Source organism: Equus quagga, chromosome 5, assembly GCF_021613505.1.
Source record: "Equus quagga isolate Etosha38 chromosome 5, UCLA_HA_Equagga_1.0, whole genome shotgun sequence".
NCBI lineage: Eukaryota > Metazoa > Chordata > Mammalia > Perissodactyla > Equidae > Equus > Equus quagga.
The window spans coordinates 46,485,403-46,504,973 of NC_060271.1; the positions used below are offsets into that span (position 1 = coordinate 46,485,403).

Below are 19,571 nucleotides of genomic sequence, written 5' to 3' on the forward strand. Positions count from 1 at the left end.
TCCAGGCTGGCAGGTGGTCCAGAGGCCCCCAGTGATGGGCTGTGCCACTGCACCGTGCACACCCTCACCGTCACGCCCCATGGCTGCCCGCGTGGGCAGTAAGACTCAGCCCCCCAGCCCCCAGGTGCCCACAGGTGCCAGGCTGGGCTAGGGCTCCAACCATACCAAGCCTTCCTTCCTGACCTCAGAGTCCCCTCTCAAAACCTCCTGAACATCAAGGACAGCCCCTTCCCTGGTGAGGCCAAGCCTGAGAGTAGGATGAGGCTGAGCTGGGCTGGACAGTGTCCAGAGGCCCCCCCCTCCACCACCAGGCTACTGCCCCTCTCTGCTCCTCAGGACTCCTGTCACCAGCTGTGTCCATCACTACCAACCCATGGGAGGCCCCGGGATGAGAGTGGCCATCAGGGCCCAAAGGCCAGGCCGTGCCAAGGGCCCTGCCATGCTCCGACACCCACGGTGTCCCGGGGAGGGTGTGGAACAGGAACAAAGGCACCAGGTGCTGCCGTCCTTGCCCCAGTTCCGCTCACCCACCAGTCCAGAGAGCATCAGTGCCCAAGGGTGCCAGCCCTCATTTGAAATCGTGATCTTTCACTGGATCTATCTCTCCCCAAAGCCCAGCTGGGCCCTGAAGTGGACAGCCTCAGCCAGGATGCTGGCAAGCAGCAAATGTTGGGGGGCACTCCAGCCCCTCTGGCCGCACAGTGACCCTGCCAGGCAAACTCCCATCTTGCCCTGGTCCCTGGTTTACAGGCTCTCTCAAGGAAGAGCACCAATCCCTCCTCTGGCTGCTCAGTGACCTGGGACCCACCTCCTCCTGGCCTTCTGTGGGAGGGGAGGGGTCCTTAGACCCTGGGTAGCGACCTGGAGGAGGCTGCATGTGTGTGCAACTATGTGTGTACGTGTGCATGCATGTGTGTATGCATGTGCACTGTGCACATGTGTGTATGTGTGCTGTGCATGCACATCTGTGCATGTCTGCTTTTGTGTCCACCTGAGTGTGTGGTTTTGCAGGTGTGTGAGTGTGCATGCATGCATGTGTGCGTGCACACACAGGTCTGTGAGCTGAGGGTTCCAGACCCTCAGTGCCCAAGGAGAACAGGCGGGTGATGTGAGGTCCAAGGGAAGCTGGTCACGGCAGCTGAACCACCCAGGGCTGGGGCGACCCGCAGGGGCCTGGGCCAGACAGAAGCCAAAGACCCCATTAACAGCTGTGGACACTTGGGGGCTGGTGAGGGTGTTTCCTGAGCACGGAAAGGAGTGAAGGCAGCAGTCAATTTGGAATTGTACTTGAGAAAAATATGAATTATCTATCAGTTACCAGCCGGCTGGCGTGGCGGGGCTGCGCACAGCATGGCGCAGGGGCCTGGACAGCAAGTCTGGGCAGCACCCACGCGGTCAGACCCCCCGAGCTGTGAGCAGGCGGGCTGCCCGGCAGTCCCCTTCCTGCACCGCGAGCCACTGCCTGCCCACCTCCTCCCTGGACAAGGAAAGGAACCTGCAGGGGGTCTGCTCCCAGAGAGCTGAGGTGCCAAAAATCTCATTATCAATGTTTGTCCCACCTCCACCCCCTGCACCGATAAGGGCTGGGGAGGGGGAACCATGGATGATGACAACAGCCCCTCCTCCTCGATGCAGCCCCACGAGAGCATCCAGAGCATCAGAGGGCCTGGGGGGGGGGGGGGGGGGGGGGGGGGGGGGGGCGGGGAGGGAGGCGCTGCTGCTCAGGCATGGGGGAGCGGGAGGGGAGCTCTGAGGCAGAGCTGCTGGGCACAGGTGAGCCTTCTCCTGCTCCCCGGAGAGGCTGGCCAGGGTAGACCACTCCAGCCCTGAAGTATGAGCCCAAGCCATGAGCCCTTTCATCCCTGAGGCCACACACCTGGCAGGTGGTGGTGGAGGGAACCGGGAAAGTGGCAGAGGGCCCCCAGGTGGAGGAGGCAGCCGGCAGCGGGGCAGCTCCCAGCCTTCCCTGAGGACCAGCTCAGAGTATCCAAGGAGCTCCAAGCTCCCCAGACACTGCAGAGACTGCACCAGCATCCTCAAACAGTGGAGAGGAAGGAAGCCAGGACCCCCACAGTGCCCGCCAGGATTCCTAGGGGACCAGACGCTCAGGCCCTGATGACAGAACGTCAGTGCAGGGGGACTGGGACCCACCCTCTTAGAGGGGAAAGAAAGTGCTTAGGAAACAAGTCTGAACATGGAATAGGATCAGTAGTGAGCCTCTTGTCACCAGAGGTGCGCAAGTGTGGGGATGCTACAGAGGCCTCCTGACCTGGCTTCTGGTCACCCAGCTGGATCTCAAAGCTAGGGTGGGGAGCCCAGGACCCCACAGGAAATAAAGAACCAAGAGAACCCTCTGGCAGGTGCAGCTGCTGCTGAACGACTCATCCAGAAGGACCAGGCTCCATGACACTCCATTGCCACCTCTGCCCACCAAGGCAATAATAAAGACAACACGCCAGCTCCTACTGTGCTAAGCCCCGTGCTCCATAGGCATCATCTCATTTAAACCTATCATCACCACCACCAAGAAGGAACATGGGAGTAAAAATTCACAAAAGAAGAAAACCAGGCACTGACAGGGCGGGGGCTCTGGCCCAGATGCCCCTCTCGGCCAGTGGAAGCCCTGGAGTCAGGCTGAGCCTTAATCAGCAACGGGCCAGCAGCTTGAGGGGCCTACAGCAAGCGAGAACCAGAGACAGCCGCAGGGGGCCGTGGACAGGAACCCTGACCCCAGTTGGCCCCTGCAGAGCCTGACCGGCTACCTGAGGCTCCACCCCACCTCCAGCACAGGGCAGTGGGGACCGTGGGACCGGGGTCTTAAAGCGACAGAGCCTTGGGGTCACCTGCTCAGTGCTCCTGTGGGGCGGGGATGTGGCCACCCTGCTTCTCTGCTCCAGGGTCTCATTTCTAGGGAGCAGGGGTGAGCACAGAGCTGCTGCTCCCTGGAGGAAGTGCTGCTGCCCCATGGCCAGGACCTGCCAGGTGTCCATGGGGCGAGCGCAGGGCAAGGCCCACTCCCCCCTCCTGCTGGGGGCAGGAGACCCAGAGGGTCCATGGGGCTGCCTTTCCTGCTCAGTGCCCTACCCTACACTCGGAGGTGAGCCTGCGGTCTCTCTGGGGGTCTCGGCCTCCCTGCAGCCTTTACCGTGCCCCAGCAGACACGTCTGGCAGCCCCTTGCTCTCCCAGCTGCAGTAAGGACAGAGCATCCCAGTGGTTAGGAACACAGCTGCAGGAACCCAGCCACCGGCTTCCCACACCAGAACCCCTGCTCACTATCCACAAACTCTGAGCAAGCTACTTTCCCTCTCCATGCCTCAGTTTCCTTGGCTGTAAAATGGGGCAATAACAGATTCCACCCTGTGGGTTGCAGGGCGGGCTCAAGAGGTAACACAAACCCAAAGCACTCATGAGGATGTCTAGCTTTCAGGAGCAGCCGTGGGTCCACGGGATGTTATCAAAGTTGGCAAAATGCCGATGGGGGCCAGAATGCTCCCAAGGGCACAGTGGCAGTGGCACGACCCGAGCCCACAGCACCAAGGTTCTACCCCAGCTTCCCTGTCTCACACCTGTGCTTAGAAATGACAGACCAGAGACCCTGCTGGCAAAGCCCAGACCCTCGGACCACCAGACGCTCCTTGTTGACTCCGCGATGCCTGGAGGAAGCATCCTCAGGGACCCCGGGCCAGCCTCAGATGGCTCCAGGCAGCCCGCGCCTCTTGCCCGCCCAGGACAGGGTTTCACCCGGAGCCCCCAGCTCCCAGCTGCACGCACCGACTGCCGTCAGCCAGACAAACTTGGGGAGGACGGTCTGCCTCTGCCCCACGGACCTCGCTGGGGGGCCACGCCCATCCCCTCTGGGGCCTGAGGGAGGCTGGCCGGCTCTGGCCATGGTCTGAGGAGTGGGTACGCCCAGACTGCCCAGCCCCAAGACCCGCCTCCTGCCCGACACACTCCTCCCGGCCGGCCTCCCAGGCCAGGCGGGAACACTGTGCGGACAGCTGGGCACGCTCCACCCACCTTCGGTGCCCGGGACCCGGCCACACTCGCCACACCCTGTGCCCCACAGATGCCCGCTGGGAGCAGGGGTGCAACTCACCGTCCAGGTGGCCGACTTGGCCGTGCTCGACTGCTGGAAGGTGACATCAAAGTGGTGGGGGCCCGGGTAGTCGGTGTTGGAGGGGATGACCGGCGCCGGCGACATGGTGTCGAAGGTGGAGCTGGGCTGCGCGTAGGGTGAGTGGGTGGGCACGCTGGCGGCGTGCTCCGGGGTGTAGGGGCTGGCCGAGGCCGCGCGGCTGCTCATCTGGTCCATGGTGCTGCTCAGCAAATTGAACTGGGACTGGCGCGGGAAGGGGGAGGAGGGAGGGGGAGACACACAGTCAGGCTGGAGAGTGGAAGCGCCGGGCGGGAGGTGTCCTGTTACAGGAGCCTTAAAGGGCCAGCGGCTCAGTCATCCCAAATATTCCCTCGGTGCCCCCCCACCCGACAGGTCACTACTTGTGTTGGGATAAACTGACATTCACCTCGCCCTCCCCTCTCCATCAAGCTCCCTGGTGCCAGGGTTTCTGGGGCTCCACCAAGCACACCTGGAGGGAGCTGCCTGTGGGGGCGGGCAGCTCCCAGCCCCTGGACGCTCTCCTGGGCTCCGACTGCATTCTGCAGGGGCAGCATCGGAGCCTGGACATCCTTGCCTCCAGTCTCCCCATTACCACTCAAAGTGGGGAGACCCCAGCCCCAGGGAGCCGGGCAGTGGGTTCACCCTGGGCTCTGGTGCAGAGGATGCCCAGGAGGCCGTGGGGGACCAGATCTGGCCCGTAGGTCTGGCCCTCTAGGTGGTGGGGTGGGGGTGGGTGCCGAAGGTCAGTGGCTTTCAAAGGGCCCCTTCAATAGGGCTGCCGCCATCTGCATCAGAATGCTGCCCGCCTCCTCCTCCACCCCACACATTTCCCTCCTGCTGGAAGAGTTCTGTGTGGTCCACACTCTCTGCCCCTACCCCAGGCACGGGCCCTGGCAACCCGGCCCCTCCCCCAGGGCCACACACCGAAGGAATAGAAACTCTGAGCTGTCCAGTGTGGGTGTGTCCCCTGGGTCACCCTCTGTGGGGCCCTGGGACCCCGAGATGGATCAGCCCCCTCCAGGAGTTAAGGGAGGCCCCAGCGAGGGAGGGAAGGGTGCTGGCCTCATACCTCTGACCCAGGGCAGATCAGATCCCACCTGCAGGGCCCGCCAGGGAGACCCCTCCCCAGTCTGGAGGCTTCAGGTGGGAGGCAGGTTCGGGTTCAGAGGGTAACAGAATAGCTGACATGGGCCAGAAAGGCCTCTAACCGCAAATGCTTAAACGGCTCTTTCTCGGTGCCAGGACGGCTCCGAGGTTTAATTTAATCTGCTCCACAGGGGGGCTGGCCCCTGTGGCGTAGTGGTTAAGTTCGTACTGTGCTTCAGCGGCCGGGGTTGACAGGCTCCGACCCCAGACATGGACCTAGCACCGCTCGTCAAGCCATGCTGCGGCAGCGACCCACATAAAATAGAGGAAGATGGCCACAGATGTTAGCTCTGGGCCAGTCTTCCACATACACACCCAAAAAAATCTGCTCCACAGGCCCGAGGTGCTATTATCCTCGGTCTACAGGTGAGGAAACTGAGGCACAGGGTGAGGAGTGATTTTGTCCAGGGTATTATGGTGGGTCTGGCAGACGACACAGGAGACCAACCATCCAAGGGGCAGAGGCCCTGGGAACCCCAGGTGGGATGGTGAACTGGGGGCTTCTATCTGGTGGGCAGAAGGCCCAGGTCCCCACACAGGGCAGAGGCGGGCGGCCGCGAGACCAGGGTCCCTTGCCCTGCACACTCTTCAGCGGGGCACCGCCCTCCCCGCCACCAGCCTGCCTCCTCCAGGTTGGAAAAGCAAAACAGCACATTCCCGGGTCTCTCCCAGGACCACGGGTGACCCCGGCTCAGCCTCTTTCGCACCCCAGTCTTGGTCTCTATCCGAGGGGTTGGGCCCCCTCCAGCTCAGCACACTGAGGGCACACATTCCTGGTGTGTCCGTGACAAGGGTCCTCAGAGCGCCCCAGCCCCCTCCCGGCCTGAGGAGGGGGATTCTCAGTAGGGACAATCCTCTGCTGAAGGCTGCCCAGCCTGGGAGAAGCTCAGCACAGGGGACGGGGCGAGAGGGAGGGAGGCGACAGGTGACAGGCGGCGGGTCCTCACCGACGCCACAGCCCTGCGCTCCTGGAGCTTTCTTCCCTGCTCCAGCCCCAGACGTTAACTGCCACTCGCACAGATGTCAGTGGTCAGAGCCGTCCCTCCCGTGTCAGACGGGAGGGCAGGAACACACTGCAGTCCTTACAGCGGGAGCTCATTACTCCGCCACAAGAAATGAAATCCTGATACGCGCTACAACCTGGAGGAAACGCGAGGACGTGCTGAGTGAGAGAAGCTGATGCGAGAGCTTCCTCATCATGCGGCTCCATTTCTACAAGAGTCCCGAGAATTAGAGACACAGGGACAGACGGACACGGGTGGCTCTGGGGCCAGGGGGCTGGAGTCCGAGAGCTGAGGGATGCAGGGTTTCCTTTAAGGCAACAGAACTGTTCTAAACTTGACGGTGATGACGGGTGCATCTATCTGCGAATTTAGTGTAAAAACCGCTGAACCATACACCTAAAATAGGTGAGTTGTGTGGTATGTAAATGAGAAGTCTGTAAAGCTACATGTTTAAAATAAAACAAGAAAGGGACACCCTCATCTCTCCTGGCCCCAGGCTGTTGTGAAGGGAGGTGGGAAGTGAAGGGAGGTGGGAAGGCACAGCCGCAGCCCCGAGAAGATAAGGAGACAGAACAAGCCATCCCTGGGCCGGGTGGGGGGCGGGGCTGGGGGGGGACCCCCAAGCGCTTTCTCACGCCCCCTGGACCATCAGCGCTGCTCCCGAGGGTGCATGCTGTGTGAGCCCGCAGTTTCAGTCTCCCAGGCTGGACTGCGGGCCCTACAAGGACAGGCGTCCTATGGGTTAGGGATGTGCCCCTACGCGTGGAACCGTTCGATACGGCAGCCAGTGGCCACAGATGTGGAACGTGGCGAGTGCAAGCTGAGCCATGCTGTGGGCGGCAAGGCTCCCCGATTCCAAAGACTCAGGGCCAAGAGAAGATCCTAAAATAGAATCTCATTCGCAATTTCATCGTGATTATGTACTGAAACGAGCACAGTTTGGGATAAATAAAATAAATTACTACATTACTCCCACGGGCTTCTTTTCATCTTTTTAAATGTGGCTACTAGAAAACGCAAAATTGCATATGTGGCTCAAATTCCATTCTCCTGGACACCGCCGGACTGGACCCTCAATCAGTGTCCACCGGGCCAAGAAGGACTCGCAGCTGCGATTACCGTCTTATTATAATTAGCGCTCCCTTTGCAGGGTGTCATGGGATTCTCATTACGGAGTGGTCACCCAAGAGGTTTGCTGCACAAGGAGACCAGCAGACGAACAAATGAATGAATGAATGAATGAATGAATGATGAAGGCAGGTGTGCCCGGCAGCAGGACAGCTCCCCCAGTATAACGGATGCCCAGGAATGTGGTCCAGACGTGAGCCTGCCCCTCCCGCCGGCAGAGGCTGAGAGCCTGGTGCGCCCTGGGGTGGGGAGGGGGACCCAGCCTGCCCACTGCCCAGAGTCCCTCTCCAGGTTGGGCCCTGAGCCGCCTGCCCGAGGGCTGCAGGGAGCTTGCCTCCATCCTGGCCTCAAAATCGAGGACAGCCCAGGCGGGGTTCCAGGTATGCCCTCCCCGCTCCATCCCCGACAGGAGGACGGCCCAGGCCAGTGGGGCAGACAGCTCCTGCCTCCCTGTTCAGGAGGCGCAGGAGGCAGCCCCGCGACAACACTGTTCAGATTTTAACTTGTCCACATTCTTTACCATCGGAGGCAGGTGCCAGGGAATTAGTCACTGAACCAAAAGGAGCAGGGCCGATAGGATCTCTGGGCCCAGCAGCCATAGCAGGAGGGAACCGGGGCCTCCAGCGGGCAGGGCCTGTGTGGGCCAGGGTCCTAACGACATGCGAAGAAGCCGCTCTACGACCTGCAGCCTCTCAACACAGAGTGTCCGCCCCTGCCCTCGGAGGGAGCCAGTGAGGGGGGAGGGTCCACGCTCTCCTCTGCGGACCCTCCTCCTGCTGGCCCTCTGAGATGTCAGGCTCGGTGGCGTTTTCCACTTCAGTGCCTCTGAAGCTCCCTCTTCCCCAGGGAGCCGGACCATAGCGGCTCATGCCCAGGGGACGCTGTCTGAGTGGACGCCGTTGGGGCTGCCCCTTCTCTGGTCTCGCTTCCCCAGGAGACGGCAGAGTTTCCCTCCCGTCTGCTTCCCACACTGTGGCTCTGAGTGCAGCAGGGGACCCCGCCGATGAGGAAGTGTGGGGTCACTGTGTGGCTCCCCAGGGGCCCTCCTTCCTGACCCTGGGAAAGTCCTTTGCATTTCTTTCCTCAAACGGCTGGGGAGCTTTGCCAGCTGCCTCACCTGCGACCAAGGCAGGCTGGAACCCGGGCAGAGGCCAGGCTCATGTCAGAGGCCCAACACGGCTGCACGGAAGCCTTAGGGGGGATTCCTCCAGAACCAGAGGCCCCGGAAGCCAAGGCGAGACCCACTTGGCAGCAGGGAGGAACCTGGGCAAAACCAGGACATTTTTGGTTTGTTTTGCTTTCAATAAGAACTCCCAAGAGAGTGGGCTAATTAGGACACGCCCGGCCTGAGGCAGCCCACATGTGTCTACATGCACGTGCAGGGCTCCTGGGCCCGACCCAAGGAGGGCCCAGCGAGCCAGCGAGAGTGAGGGAGCCAGCGGGTGGCCTCGCCTCCAGCGTCCAGGTATCCGATGGGCCTGTTTCTGAGGCCCCACCCAAGGCCTGCTGGGCGGGGGCTGGAGCTCTGGAAGGGGGTTGGGGCCAGCCTGGGAGAGCGCACCCCTCTCAGATCCTCAGTGTGTCCAGCAGAGCAGGACGGTGCCCTGGGAACCTCTCCCACGAGGACCAGGCAGGCCCCTCCACGACCATCCCTGTGCATTTGCTCCGCAAACATGCATTCTGAGGCTCTCTGCCCATGTGGATGCTGGGCAGGGGCGGAGGGTGTCAGACCTGCCCTCAGGGCGTGGGCAGTCTGTGCACCGTGCTCCCTGGTCCACATCTCAGTTGCCACAGGGTAGCCAGGCTTGCTTCTAGGTCAGCGCTTCTTGGACCAGAATCCCACGGTGGCCTATTTCTGCTCTGTCAGGCAAGGGCACACATGGGCTGTGTCCCTCAAGGCCACGTGCACATGCGTGCTCACACACAGGGCCCAGAACACAGACAAGGATGCTTAGACCTCAGGCTGTGGCCACCCATCTGTCTGCAGAGGGAGGAGGCTGCCGGATGGGGAGGGAGTAAGCAGAGGTCCTGTCCCTGGAAGGATGTCCTAAACTGTGTCTGGGCACCCACTCCTCTGGGAAGGTAGCCAGCCTCTGCCCAGGACTCCTGGAGTCCCAAGGCATTGAGGATTCTCCGAGGCAGGGAGAGGCCAGTGGGGGCCAGCCTGGGTGGGATCCAGTTCTAGCTCCCACCCCACCCCACCCCACCACATCCTCAGCCTTGGGGGGGGCCTCCTCTCCAGTCCCTGCAGATCTGCTGTGGGCCTTCCAGGCACACATGTGCTCATGGTTAGCACCTGGCTGGGGATAGCGAGCTGGGGACAGCAGGTGGTGTGCTGGCTCAAAAATGGGAGGTTCCAGCCCCATTCCCAGACCTTGTTGCCTTTGGTCCTCCCCAGGCCCCACCCTGGGGAGGCATGCCGGGATGTGACCTTAGCAAAGAATAGGGGCTAGGGGTGCAGAGGCTGCATGCGAACCAGGTTCCCAGATCCAGGGCCAGGCCCTGTGCCATACCCTCGAGGCAGCTGAGGGTCCTGCCTGCCCACTGGTCTGCCTGCCCGGGAGCCTGAACTCAGCCCTGCCCTGCGGCCCCTGCTCCACAGGCTGGGCATCCCAGCCCAAGCCTCCAGTGCCCTTTGTCAGCCAAGCTGGGTGGGGATCCCCAGAGGTGGCAGGAGGCGGAGGCCCTGGCTGGCTGTCCCAGGACAGGGGGCTCTCCTGGGCATCCTACTGCCCACCCCACCACTCTCAGAAGCAGGCCTCTCTGCCCATCCAGGTCCAGGGTGGGCAGCACCCACAAGGACGTGTCCTGGGGGCAGGAGGAGATTGGGAAGGAGGGCCCTCCCCGGTCCAGGAGGGCAGAGCAGGGCATTGAAGGCAGGAGACCCAGGGGCCGAGTCCCAGCCCCACTATTGACCCAGAGCATGATTCCACCTCCTGAGGCCTCAGTTTTCTCCTCTGCAAAGTGGGGATGAAGTCAAGGCACACTTGGAGAACAGCCATAGGGATCCTCATCCGCAGAAAAGCCCAACAAGACAAGGGCTGCAGATGAGGAAACTGAGGCCGGGCTGGCCACGCTGAGGAGCAGAGGGGGCACCCAGACCCTCATTCACTCACTCAGGGCATGGTCGCCCAGCACCAGGCACAGGGATGGGGTAACCAGGAGACCCTCGTGCCCCAGGGAGGTCAGTTCCCACCTGTCACGTCACACTTGGTGCCGGACTGGACCCTCAGAAACCGGGTTGAATGAAACAGACCCTGGAACTCACAAACAGACCCCGGCACTCCTGCAGGCCCACCACGCCCACTCCTGCTCTGTGCACACTTTGTGCTCAAAGGCAGCTCCAGCCCACGGCAACCCTTCCAGGAGCCCCTGGTGGGAGTGGCCACAAAGTGCACCGACCATCATCCAGGCCAGCCAGGCCCAAGCCCGGCCAGTGACCCAGGGCCAGGCCAGCTCTCCGTGAGGGCAGGCGGGCGTCTCCCCTGCACCTGTTTCTGACCTCCCCACACCAGATCACCCACTGGTGAATTCTCCGGGAATACAGCCCTTCCCGCTCCAGGGTGTCGGTCCTTTCATTGTAAGCTGGATTTCGCCATTTTATACAAATCCTACTTTATGTGTTTATCATTTAAAATTTGCAAACCATCTCAAATGATTTTGGGGTGTAGATGGAAAATAAATTGTTTTTTAAAGTCTGTGTCTTTTATAAACCACAGGCAGGCCAGCTCGCTCCTCCTGCATTCATTTGTGTTTATGGCAGAAATGGAGGTTTCAGGCTTGTAAGGTTTATACTGTTCTTTCAAGGTCTGGTCAGGATGACATAGTCTCACACAGCACCCCTCCCAAGACCCGGAGGGCCCAGAAGGGGAGGCCTGGCTGCTGAGTTGGTCAGATCAGAGTCCTCCAGCCCTTCCCCAGACGCGGGAGGGACGATGGGGAGTGAGGACATCTCCAAAACCTTTCCGAAGAAAACCAGGGGCGCGAAAGCATCTCCCAGGAAAATCTGCCAGTGACCTTCCTAGAGGGGGAAGGTGGTGACCCATGGGGGCCCGAGGCTTCACAGTGAAAATCCCTCCTTGCCTCCTTCTCTCCTCCCTCCCTCCCTCCCTCTCTGCCCCACAAACACCTCTCCCTTCACAGCCCCAAGTAATCAGTCTTCGAGGCTCCCCTCCAAAGCCAGCCTGTACGCACCCGCCACTGGCCCAGGACAAGGCCTCTCCTAGGGAACAGCCACGCCCTGCAGCCTTTGACATGATAGGTGCCCAGGCCTTCCCCTCACTCCCCCCAGCCCCTCCCCACCCCCCAGCTAGACTCCGCCCCCAGCCTCCAGGCCTGCTCAGAGCCCACCTCCCTGGATGCCCCCTCCAGCAGCCTGGCCTGGCTGGCCCCTCCTGGCCAGGGGCTGGAGCTGAGCCCAAAAGGCACGGTGCTCAGATCTGTCCCTCCCAGGTCAGGTCGGCAAGCTTGTATTGTGGGAAACACGTCACGAGGCCCTGGGCTTGGCAGGGGAATCAGGAGACTGGGTCCGAGCCTCAGCTTCACTACGGCCGGGCCATGTGGTCCCCTCTCTGGAAAACCGGGTAAAGAGTGTCGGCAGTGGCTTCCTCATGGGACCAGAGTGTGGGTCCGAATCGGAGAGGGGCTGACGGCAAGGGCCTCCGTGGTGACCAGCACAGGGACGCTGCTGGGCCCAGACACACACCTCCCTAGATCTCTGCTGAGCTGCCTCCTTCACCCCCTGGGGTGAGGCCCAGCCCAGCACTCCCCACTGCCGGTACCCAGCGCCCCAGCCCCTGGCTTCTACCTTTTTGCTACCTTGTTCTACCTTGCTCTTCACTGGACTCCCCCCACTGGAAGAAGAGCTCTGAGGGGGCAGACACCCATCTGTGTTATCACCACTGTCGCTACTGTGTGGTCCAGGGCGGGCACTAGCCCCGGCTTTGAGGCCCTGGGGACTGATCTCAGAGGAGTCTGCCTGGAGCGTCGTGGGGAGGGCTAGCCAGGCACCCTCTCCCTGGGGTCTCTCTCTCTCTACCCCCAGGCAGGTGTCTGCTCTGACCCCCTGTGCCCTCATGCTCCCAGGAGAATACCAAGACCAGGCATTTTTTTATAGTCTGAAACTTCAAACTCCCTGATCTTCTCTTGCAGGCATGTCTGGGCTTGGGTGCAACCTCACCCAGAGGTGAGCGACTGACATGCACGCCGGGCTGCAGTGTGGAGCGAACCCATCCCATTCGGAGCAAGACCTCCATCCCGCTGGTATTTCCCACACTATCTCCTGGAGTCTGTGATTAAACGGATGGAAATGCCAACAAGATTCGACTTGTGTTTGGGGGGGAAAGGCTCCCTCTCCTCCTGAAAATATGCACACACATTCTCTCCTCTCACAGGGCTGGGGCAAGGCCTTGCCCAATCCTACGCCAGGGCCATATGGAACTTTCCACACCTCACGCCGGAGAAACATGCCCCCAGAAGCCCCGCTCGGCTGCCGAGGCGTGTGTCTGCAGGACCGTGAGGCCCAGAGCCGCCTCCACCTGCAGACAGTGCTGCTGGGACATGCGCGGGTGGGCGGCCTGGACCATGGAGCATCCGCGGGGCCCGTGGGGTCTCTGGGCTGCAGCCTGCCAGGCTCTGCGGAACTGCCCGTGAGCAGCCAGGTGGCCCACAGGAGGCACAGACTTTATTTAACCCACAGGAAATGGACCCAGTCCAGGCCCGACCTCCTAGGATGCCAAGAGCCTGGAATGAAGGTGGGGCGTTCTTGTACTGCTCCCCCTCCTCCCTGAGCACCGCTGGAGGCAGTGGACCCGCCTGCAGCCCAAGAGCCTGGCCCAGGTGTCGGCCCTGACATCCTGTGTGCATCTATGCATCCTCTGTCTGTCTGTCCTACAGATGCTAATCAGGCCCACCCACACACACCAGGTATCGTGGCAGGGTCGCTGCCCTCCCTAGTTGGGGAGAACAAGAACGAACAGGAGAATTTGGATTGTGACCAGTGCAACGAAGGTCACAGGGAGGGCGAGGCAGGTGTCACGGGTGTGCCACTGTGGATGGCCCTCCGAGCGACAGCGGGGGCGGGGCGGGGGGGCCCAAAGACAGAGGAACAGCAGAGAGCTGGGGGGAGGGCAGTCCAGGCGGAGGGAGCCACGCACTCACTCGGGGAGTCGTTGAGCCCTGGTTCACTCATTCCCTCCCCAGTTCAGGGCTCTGGTGGGGACAGCCCCTCCCACCAGCTCAGTGACCAGGACCAGCTTCCTGGCAGGTGAGGGTGGCACATTCCTTCAACACCGTCCCAGGCACTGGGAGAGGCAGGATGCAGAGGCCCACGCCCTCCCCGAGCTCATCTCCCAGCAAACAAACCAGGAAGCGAGCGAGTAGGGGGCTCGGAGCTTCAAAACAGGCAGGTGGGCAGGGGCGCCCAGGCCAGGGGGCTCCACAGGCAAAGGCAGCACTTAGCAGAGCCCCGCAGGAAGGGAACGATGCCACAGGGTCCTGGACAGGCGGGGAAGAGCAGCGGGCAGACGGCCTGCAGCTGAAGCAAGGGCCAGGGGCAGGGCGAGTGCAGGACTCTGGTCAGAGGAGCATGGCCCTCCCCACGGGAGGGGAAAGAGGCAGGAGCCCATGGAGGGTGAGCCGAGGACGGATGTCACTCAGACAGGGGTCCCTCTGGCCCGAGTCAAAGGCCGTGATGGAGAGACCTGTGGTTGTGTCGGGGCAGCATGGGGGCCTGGTACATTCGGAGGTCACACTGACAGCTCCATAATAATTGGGGTGTTGGGTGCTGCAGGAAGGGGGCGTCAAGAATAGCTCCAGGGTTCGGCCTCATGGAGGAAGAGGGGATTTCCCACCAGCTGGGACGGGATGCATCCCCCACGGGGAAGGTGGGAGCTCTGCTCGGGCTGGTAAGCTGAGGTCCCACCAGACATCCACGTGGGGATGGGGAGAGGCGGCTGGCCCTCGGGGCAGGCTGGGCGGGCACTGGGACTACGGGGTAGACGCAGAACCTGGCTGAGCGGGCAGGAGCCTGAGCAGGTGCAGCGAGCCCGGTGAATGGGGTCCCCTCTATCCCTCCAACTCAGGCTCTGGTTTCTCCCTTCTGAACAGTCAGTCCCTCCCCAGGCCCTGGAGAGCCTCACGCCCTCGCAGCCCACGGTTGGGGTGCCTTGTGACACCCCCCTCATTCCTCAGCCCAGTCTCCCTCGGCCACTCTCAGTTCAGCTCTGTCCTCTCCTGCAGGGGTCCCAGTGGTCCCCGTCTCTTTTCTGTCCTCGCCGCCTCCCACCTCTCAGGCGGGATCCCCCACTGCCCCTCCCTGTCTCCTCCACACCCTCCCCTGGCTTTCCAAGCTGCCCCCTCCTCTCCTGTGCGGTGTCTCTCCCTCTGTTCATTTCCGCCTCAGGGAGGCGGGTGTCAGGCCCCAGGCCTGCTGTCTCCTCTCTGGTTACTGTCCCTCCATGCAGCCCCCACCCAACCCTGACCATAACCCCCATGCCGGGACTCTCCCCTGGTCATCTCCACCCACGCCCTCCTGCCTGCCTGACACCTGCCGCAGAGTGTCCAAGCGGCCGCTTGGGTCCAGCCAACATGGCCCAGACTCCCCCCCCCCCCCCCCCCCCCCCCAGGCCCCAAACAAAAACTCGCCATTTTCTTTGATTCTTCTCCTGCCCTTACTCCAAAGGTCATCTTCAAAGTCTAATCTGCCTGCGTCCCACCACCTCCCTGATGCCTCTGCTCCAGGATGCTCCTCAGGTCCATCCTGCTTCACCCGGACATCCCCTCCCGCCCCCTCCCTCCCTCACGTGAGTGACTTCAGGAACTCCACACTCACCTGCTCTCCCTCCCTCCCCTCCCCTCCTCTCTTCTCCTCTTCCTCTCACTCCTCCTCTCCTCCCTGCCCGCTGCTCCTTCTCACCTGCGCATGGCTGATGAGCATCTCACACACAGCACAGTTGAAGCAGAACACTTACTTTTCACTCCAAATCCCCCTTCCGCAGTTGCCCATCTGAATAAATGGCCCCTCCCTTCACCCAATCACCTAGGTGCAAACCTCAGGTCACCCCTAGCCTCACACCCAGCCCACCAGCAAATCCCATCCAGAACCGCCGTTTCCACCTCCCCTGTTCCCACCTGGCCCGAGGTGCCAGCGGCTCTCCCTGGATTATTCCGGGAGCCTCCAGTCGGCTCCCAGCCTCGGCCCTGCCCTCCTGTGGTCTGCTCTCAGCACTGCAGCAGAGGCCCGTGTGGAACCCTGTGAGATCAGGTCCCTTGCAGCTCTGTATACCCTTGTAGGTAATAGGTGCTTAGTAAATATATCTTGATGCTCTGATTGGCTTTTCCCACCTGGGGCGCTTCCTGCCCAGAGGCTGCACTGTCCGTAGGACCAGAGGGTGACCCTGAGCCACGCTGCTCTGGCACAGAGGTGACCGAGTTCGCACAGCACACACCACGCAGGCCCAGTCGCTCTGGATCCGGCTCGTGAGGACCCTGCAGCCCAGACAGGCCGGGCCCCCATCAACAGAGATGGACGCAGGAAGAGCCAGAGATGTCTGATGCTGCCCTTGTTGATCTTTTGACTGACGAACAGTGAAATAACGGCCCAGAGGAGGCTGGGTGGGGTCACAAGCCACTCACCCGAAAGAGTGGTACAGAGGAAATCGCGAGGTTTCTGACAGGGAAAAGTTGGGGAGACCCAGGGGCCAAGCCAGATCTGAGAGGGCTTGTCATCTGAGAAGGGCCCCTTGAGCGCATCCTTGGCTCCTTCCTGTGCAGTCAGCGCCTGGTCCCCATGCTCCCTGAGCCCTGCTTTGGCGGCAGCTGAAGGACCCCAGTAAGCGGGTGGGTGTTCAGCCCTCACGGGGAAGGACAGTCGGCAAAGCAAACCCAGAGTGCAGCTAAGCCAGCAGGATCAGAGCCGCCTGGCCCCCCGAGCCCCAGCTCAGCACCGGCGGAGCAGGCATCCAGCAGGCATCGTGGGTAGCACTATCCTGCTCTCAGCTAGGAACCGGGGCTCAGCAAGGTGGTCGTGCAGGAAGCCCGGCCAGGTGCTCCAACAGCACCTGCAGCCCCACGCTTCCTTCCTGGCCAGGCGGCCCAGCGGGCACTCAGCAACAATGAAGGCGACAGACCCATAACATTTGCATACGGTGGGAAGGGTCTGGAATACTCTCCTTCTGGGACAGAAACAGGACACAGACACTTTCACAAATCAGCACGACACAGCACAGCCCACCTGCTGGGGAAGAGGCTCTGCCTTCTCCCTGGGCCAGGCTGGGGGGCATTGGCGCTGCTTGACAGACACGCTGACTGAACCAACAGACAAACGAAGGGGCACGGTCATTCTTGGTCCACAGAGAAGCCTAGCAATGGCAGGGCTGGCCACTGCTGGTCCCCAGGGCCCAGGCGGCAGCAGCAGGTGGACGCCAGCGGCTCCCTGCTGCCCACAGCTCACGTGGGAGGCGATGCTCCAGGGCTCAGGGAAGCAGGTCTCTGCCCCACCCTCAACCCAGGAAAGGCGCCGCAAAGCTGCGGAGCTCAGCCGGGGCTGACTTAGACCGCAACACCCACTTCATTCAAGAAAAGGTGACACCATAGTCCCTCAAGTCCTCAGGGCTGCACGGCTGGCTGGGCAGGGACACCGGCCTCCAGGACCCGGGGCCTTCTGGCTGCGTCTTGGGTTCCACAAGTGACAACCAGACACCCCTGCAGCAGCGAGACAGCCCTCCTGGCTCACACTCCACCTGCACGGAGAGTCTGGGGGACGAGGCTGCTCCCCACGGGACCCCGGCCTGCCGTGTGAGCCCAGTGATGTGTGTGGTGGATAAATGAATCGGTGAAGGAGTCAGAGACAGAGGGATAAGGGGGAAGGACGCCTCCTCCTCGCCCCAGCACTGGCCCACTCGGGGACAGCCACTTCCTTTCCCAGGGCTGAGTTTCAGAAAAAAAGTTCGTGGGGGGGTGGGGGTGGAGATGCCATGGAGTTTCCAGACTCGAGTGCGAGGAGCCAACGCCTGGGTCAGGCCACGTAGACGGGTCTCCCACGTCCTTCACCCCTCCTGGCCCACATGCACACTGTCACTCTTCCCATGGCCTTGCCTGGTAACACACACCCACAGGCACCACCAGTCATGTACCTGTCCCAATACACAATGCACACACCCACACACACACATTCTCATTCACATGCATGTCCATGCTGAAGACACACTCATGCACATAAACACACGTGTGTGTACACACACCTAAACACACCTGTGCATGCATACTGCCGAGAACCCGCAGGTCTCCAGAGGCTACTGTACCCCCCCGGTCTCTGTGGCTTGGCATCCACAGATCCTGTCCTCTGCCTGCAGAGCTTGGGGACACCTGGACTCTGTCCAACTGTCCATGCTGTCCCTCCGTCCACTGCTGGGTTTCCCACAGGGCACACGGTACCAATGGCCCCCGCTCTATCTGCCTCCCTGGCAGCAGAAAGGGCCCTGCGTGGAGCACCTGCACCCCACCCTCGACCTGCTCAATTAGCAGCCTGGTGCCTGCCTGGCCTCGGGGACCTGGCAAGTCTGGAAATGAGCCCAGGTCCCCAGGGCTCGGGCCACAGGGGCCAAGCACAAGCTGCAGTCCCTTCCTTTGCCTCTGCCAGGCTGGCTGCCCCTCCGTGAGGGGCAACAGGACACCTCCACCTCGAGGCCAGCCTGCTGCAAGTCCCTGACCTGGAGCTCAGACCTGCACTGAGCCGGCCCTCGGCCAGGGAAACACTCCTGTCGCTGCTGCCAAGTGAGCAGATTCCCAGGTGAGGATGCTCGCGGCCTGGGAGCAGGTGGTGTCAACCTCACAGCCAGAGCCCTGGGAGCAAAGATAACCTCCGGGGTACACTGAGCTCCTGATAGCTGGGAGGAGGGCAGGGCAGCTCAAGAACCAAGCCTAGGACAGAGCCACCAGCCCAAAGCCAGGCAGCATCAGAAACCCCACATGGAGAGAGAGGCAGCCGCCCGGCCGTGACCAGACACCCCTGCCCCTCCCTGGCTGTTGGTCCTGCCCAGCCAGTGGGCGCTGGTCCTCAGAGCTTCTCCAGGACAGGCAGGTGTCTGCCTCTATGACTGGGACCTCCTCCCAGCCCCTCAGCCCCTCCTGCCTGCCTCTGTGCACCCCGAATGGCAGCACCCTAACCAGCAGCAGGGGCCCCACCAGGGGGACAGACAAGAGAACGCCCCTCTGACCCCTCCACCATGATGAAAGCCCCAACCAGGCCCCCAAGAAGGACAGAGACGGGGTCCCCGAATAGATCCAAAGGGCACATGGGGCACACCTACCGTGGTGAAGGGCTGCATGGGGTCACTGACGTACAGCATGGTGTGTGCGCGGGGGTCTGCACACGCCGGGGAGTTGGCGCGCCGCGGGGCAAGGCATGGGTCTGGGTGGCTGGGGGTCAGGGGTCAGGGAGGTGGCCACCTGGCAGGGTGGGCCCAGGCAGAGAGGCGCCGCGGCTAGGGAAGGAGGGCGCGAGGATGCTCGGGTACATGTGGGCTGTCTGCTGGCATTTGCAATCTCTCCATCTCCCTTAGTTCTGTCAACGAGCTGCATCCAACAACAAAACTGGCGGCCCGCCCCTTTATTCCTCATGACTATTCATCAAGTCCAGGGCAGGCCCCAGCTTGCCCACTGCTGTGTCGGTCCACACCAAGGAGGCTGCGAGGGGAGGGCGCAGCGCGCCGGGCCACTGGCCGGCTCCATAATTAAGCCGCACCAGGCTGCTCCTGAGCCACTGCCCGCCGGAGGCCCCGGGGGCCACAGGCTTCCACCTCTGAGCATGAGGGGGCCAGTCTGGGCCCTTGAGACCTCAGTAGGCAAGGCCGGGCCCCCCCCAAAGGGAAGAGATGGTGGCCGTAGCCCCTGCGCCCAGGGTGGAGTGAATCTCCCTCCTGCCTGGGGAAGGTAAGTGGTCCACCAGGGCCACCCCAAAGGGCTGATCGGGGAGGAGAGGCACCCCTAGATCCCACAGGGAGTCTGGTGACAGAACGAGCGGCCCGGGCGTGACCCAAAGCAGCAGATGGAGTCAGAGAACCCAGAGCCAGCCGCTCCAGGCCCTGCTGCCGCCAGCCTTGTCCCTGCCGGTGTGGAGCCCCCAGAAACAGGACGTGGCCCAGAAGGGAGACTCCTGGGGCCCCAGCCATGACAG

General features: G+C 62.1%; 1 protein-coding gene across 1 annotated transcript in view; it reads right to left on the bottom strand.

Moving 5' to 3' along the window:
• Positions 1-19,571, bottom strand: part of TP73 (tumor protein p73) — a 67,431-nt gene that overhangs the window by 18,773 nt on the left and 29,087 nt on the right. The window contains exon 4 of the mRNA XM_046661359.1: positions 4,098-4,340. Within this exon, the coding sequence (XP_046517315.1) occupies positions 4,098-4,340 (243 nt within the window). The remainder of the gene's footprint in view (positions 1-4,097; positions 4,341-19,571) is intronic.